The sequence below is a fragment of the Oncorhynchus kisutch genome, unplaced genomic scaffold (assembly GCF_002021735.2).
Source record: "Oncorhynchus kisutch isolate 150728-3 unplaced genomic scaffold, Okis_V2 Okis04b-Okis11a_hom, whole genome shotgun sequence".
Taxonomy (NCBI): Eukaryota; Metazoa; Chordata; class Actinopteri; order Salmoniformes; family Salmonidae; genus Oncorhynchus; species Oncorhynchus kisutch.
Window position 1 is genome coordinate 5,573,571 of NW_022261981.1, and position 5,000 is coordinate 5,578,570.

Sequence of the window (5,000 nt, forward strand, 5' to 3'; positions counted from 1 at the left end):
TTGTTGTTGTCTAACTAACCTGTATAGTTTACCAGGTCAGGTTGTTGTTGTCGTCTAACTAACCTGTATAGTTTACCATGTCAGGTTGTTGTGGTGTTGTCTAACTAACTGTATAGTTTACCATGTCAGGTTGTTGTTGTTGTCGTCTAACTAACCTGTATAGTTTACCATGTCAGGTTGTTGTTGTCGTCTAACTAACCTGTATAGTTTACCATGTCAGGTTGTTGTTGTCGTCTAACTAACCTGTATAGTTTACCATGTCAGGGTTGTTGTTGTCGTCTAACTAACCTGTATAGTTTACCATGTCAGGTTGTGTGTTGTCGTCTAACTAACCTGTATAGTTTACCATGTCAGGTTGTTGTTGTCGTCTAACTAACCTGTATAGTTTACCATGTCAGGTTGTTGTTGTCGTCTCTAACTAACCATGTATTGTTGTGTGTTTACCATGTCCAGGTTGTTGTTGTCGTCTAACTAACCTGTATAGTTTACCATGTCAGGTTGTTGTTGTCGTCTACTAACCTGTATAGTTTACCATGTCAGGTTGTTGTTGTCGTCTAACTAACCTGTATAGTTTACCATGTCAGGTGTTGTTGTCGTCTAACTAACCTGTATAGTTTACCATGTCAGGGTTGTTGTCGTCTAACTAACCTGTATAGTTTACCATGTCAGGTTGTTGTTGTCGTCTAACTAACTGTATAGTTTACCATGTCAGGTTGTTGTTGTCGTCTAACTAACCTGTATAGTTTACCATGTCAGGTTGTTGTTGTCGTCTAACTAACCTGTATAGTTTACCATGTCAGGTTGTTGTTGTCGTCTAACTAACCTGTATAGTTTACCATGTCAGGTTGTGTGTCGTCTAACTAACCTGTATAGTTTACCATGTCAGGTTGTTGTTGTTGTCTAACTAACCTGTATAGTTTACCATGTCAGGTTGTTGTTGTGTCGTCTAACCTGTAGTTTACCATGTCAGGTTGTTGTTGTGTCTAACAAAAAAAAACCTGTATAGTTTACCATGTCAGGTTGTTGGTGTTGTTGTCTAACTAACCAACCTGTATAGTTTACCATGTCAGTTGTTGTTGTTGTCTAACTAACCAACCTGTATAGTTTACCATGTCAGGTTGTTGTTGTTGTCTAACTAACCAACCTGTATAGTTTACCATGTCAGGTTGTTGTTGTTGTCTAACTAACCAACCTGTATAGTTTACCATGTCAGGTTGTTGTTGTCGTCTAACTAACCTGTATAGTTTACCATGTCAGGTTGTGTTGTTGTTCTAACTAACCTGCATAGTTTACCATGTCAGGTTGTCGTTGTTGTCGTCTAACTAACCTGCATAGTTTACCATGTCAGGTTGTCGTTGGTCGTCTAACTAACCTGTATAGTTTACCATGTCAGGTTGTCGTTGTTGTCGTCTAACTAACCTGTATAGTTTACCATGTCAGGTTGTTGTTGTTGGTCTAACTAACCTGTATAGTTTACCATGTCAGGTTGTTGTTGTTGTTGTCTAACTAACCTGTATAGTTTACCATGTCAGGTTGTTGTTGTTGTTGTCTAACTAACCTGTATAGTTACCATGTCAGGTTGTTGTTGATGTTGTCTAACTAACCTGTATAGTTTACCATGTCAGGTTGTTGTTGTTGTTGTTGTCTAACTAACCTGTATAGTTTACCATGTCAGGTTGTTGTTGTTGTTGTTGTCTAACTAACCTGTATAGTTTACCATGTCAGGTTGTTGTTGTTTGTCTAACTAACCTGTATAGTTTACCATGTCAGGTTGTTGTTGTTGTTGTTGTTGTTGTCTAACTAACCTGTATAGTTTACCATGTCAGGTTGTTGTTGTTGTTGTTGTCTAACTAACCTGTGTGTTGTGATTTTCAGGGAGGCTTTGCGCTCTTTGTCCAGCTGCTGCCCATCGTCATCCTAGTGGTTGTGTCAGCTCTCAGTCAGATGATGGTCTCCGCCGCCCCCTACAGCCTCAGCTTCAGGCCGTGAGTCTAACCCCTGACCCCCCCCCCACACCTGGATAATCACCTCATGGAGTAGCCTGGTCTTTATTGATTTATTTCACCTTTATATAACCAGGTAGGTCAGTTGAGAACAAGTTCTCATTTACAACTGCGACCTGCCCAAGATAAAGCAAAGCAGTGCGACACAAACAACAACAGAGTTAAACGTACAGTCGATAATACAATAGAAAAATCTATATACAGTGTGTGCAAATGTAGAAGATTAGAGAGGTAAGGCAATAAGTAGGCCATAGAGGCAAAATAATAAAAATTTAGCATCAACACTGGAGTGATCGATTTGCAGATGACGTTCAAGTAGAGATACTGGGGTGCAAAAGAGCAAGAAGATAAATAACAATATGGGGGTGAGGTAGTTGCGTGTGCTGTTTACAGATTGGCTATGTACAGGTGCAGTGATCGGTAAGCTGCTCTGACAGCTGATGCTTAAAATTAGTGAGGGAGGTAAGAGTCTCCAGCTTCAGTAATTTTTGCAATTCGTTCCAGTCATTGGCAGCAGAGAACTGGAAGGAAAGGCGGCCAAAGGAAGTGTTGGCTTTGGGGGTGACCAGTGAAATATACAGTGGGGCAAAAAAGTATTTAGTCGGCCACCAATTGTGCAAGTTCTCCCACTTAAAAAGATGAGAGGCCTGTAATTTTCATCATAGGTTACCTGCTGGTCAGGATGATATCTAAGAGGGTGCCCATGATTACGGATGTAGGGTTGTACCTGGTAGGTTCCTTGATAATTTGTGTGAGATTGAGGGCATCTAGTTTAGATTATAGGATGGCCGGGGTGTTAAGCATATCCCAGTTTAGGTCACCTAAAAGTATGAACTCAGAAGATAGATGGGGGGCAATCAATTCACATATGGTGTCCAGGGCACAGCAGGGGGCTGAGGGGGGTCTATAACAAGCGGCAACAGTGAGACTTGTTTCTGGAAAGGTGGATTTTTAGAAGCTCGATTCGTTTGGGCACAGACCTGGATAGTAAGACAGAACTCTGCAGGCTACCTCTGCAGTAGATTGCAACACCGCCCCCTTTGGCAGTTCTATCTTGTCGGAAAGTGTTATAGTTAGGGATGGAAATTTCAGGGGTTTTGGTGGTCTTCCTAAGCCAGGATTGAGACATGGCTAGGACATCCAGGTTGGCAGAGTGTGCAAAAGCAGTGAATAAAACAAACTTAGGGAGGAGGCTTCTGATGTTAACATGCATGAAACCAAGGCTTTTACGGTTACAGAAGTCGACAAATGAGAGCGCCTGGGCAATGGGAGTGGTGCTGGGGGCTGCAGGGCCTGGGTTAACCTCTACATCCCAGAGGAACAGAGTAGGATAAGGGTACGGCTAAAAGCTATAAGAACTGGCCGTCTAGCACGTTCGGATCAGAGAGTAAAAGGAGCAGGCTTCTGGGCGTTGGAAGAATAGATTCAAGGCATAATGTACAGACAAGAGTATGGCAGGATATGAGTACAGTGGAGGTAAACCTAGGCATTGAGTGACGATGAGAGAGGTTTTTGGGAATGTTCCAACCAGGATTAATGGCAATCTGGAATTTTGGAAAATTTACCGGAGTTTTGCAACCCTAGCTGTGCGGTCTTAACTCCTATAGTCATGCATCTGACTATGCTGTATTATTAAGCAACTTCCTCCAGAATAATGCAATCATTTGATGAGTCTTCTTTCCTTGTATTACACAATGCTGAACTGTCTTTGATGGGACCGATTATCCTCCAGTTGCTATGACAATGGATTTCACAATTTGGAAATTGATTGGAAAGGTTGGTTTTCAGCCGGGTTTTTTTTTTGTGTTTGCTAGCTGTATTAGTTTGACTTGGGGTGGTGAGATGGCACCCTATTCCCTATATAGTGCATTATCCCTATGGGCTCTGTTCAATGGTAGGACACTAAATAGGGACTAGGGTGCCATTTGGGACACCGCCTGGTAGTCTTTAGGGAGGTCATAGGTCATATATTGACTTAGGGGAAAGTAGTCATCAGCAGGGGCTCTTTGGCCTGCGGTTAAGGCCCGGTGATGGCTGGCCCGTGGTTAAGGCCCGGTGATGGCTGGCCTGCGGTTAAGGCCGGTGATGGCTGGCCCGCGGTTAAGGCCCGGTGATGGCTGGCCCGCGGTTAAGGCCCGGTGATGGCTGGCCCGTGGTTAAGGCCCGGTGATGGCTGGTAGGCTTGGGCAGTATACCAGGGTATTTGGAAAAAGCCACGGTATGGTTTTTTCAATACCGTCAACTATTTATTTGTAATTTCTCAATAAATGTGAATGTGTATCTACTTTTTAAATTAATACCCGCAGTCAACTTGTGCAATGAGGGAAAGTGTGATACCTAGTTAGTTGTACAACTGAATGTGTTCAACTGAAATGTGTCATCCTTATTTAACCCAACCCCTCTGAATCAGAGAGGTGCGGGAAGCTACCTTAATCAACATCCACGTCATCGACGCCCAGGGAACAGTGGGTTTAACTGCCTTGCTCAGGGGAACAGTGGGTTTAACTGCCTTGCTCAGGGGAACAGTGGGTTTAACTGCCTTGCTCAGGGGAACAGTGGGTTTAACTGCCTTGCTCAGGGGAACAGTGGGTTTTAACTGCCTTGCTCAGGGGCAGAACGACAGATTTTTACCATGTCAACTCCGGGATTCTATCCAGCAACCTTTCGGTTACTGGCCCTACGCACCTAACCACCAGGCTATCACCACCAATACCCTACTCCTCTGTCTGTCTGTTATCACCACTGTTACTGTCGTGTGGGAGACTATAGTGATTGTGTCAGAGAGTAGTTGAAGGGATTAGTGTTGGTGGTTGGATCATGTGAAGCTGCTTCACTGGGATGGCAGGTAGCCTAGTGGTTAGAGTGTTGGGCCAGTAACCAGCAGGTAGCCTAGTGGTTAGAGCGTTGGGCCAGTAACCAGCAGGTAGCCTAGTGGTTAGAAGCGTTGGGCCGGTAACCAGCAGGTAGCCTAGTGGTTAGAGAGTTGGGCCAGTAACC

At 43.9% G+C, this 5,000-nt stretch overlaps 1 protein-coding gene across 1 annotated transcript in view; it reads left to right on the forward strand.

The window, feature by feature from the left end:
* LOC109878109 (dnaJ homolog subfamily B member 12-like) overlaps positions 1 to 5,000 on the forward strand; it is a 21,327-nt gene that overhangs the window by 2,315 nt on the left and 14,012 nt on the right. Inside the window, 1 exon segment of the mRNA XM_031813054.1 lies at positions 1,876 to 1,985. Within this exon segment, the coding sequence (XP_031668914.1) occupies positions 1,876 to 1,985 (110 nt within the window).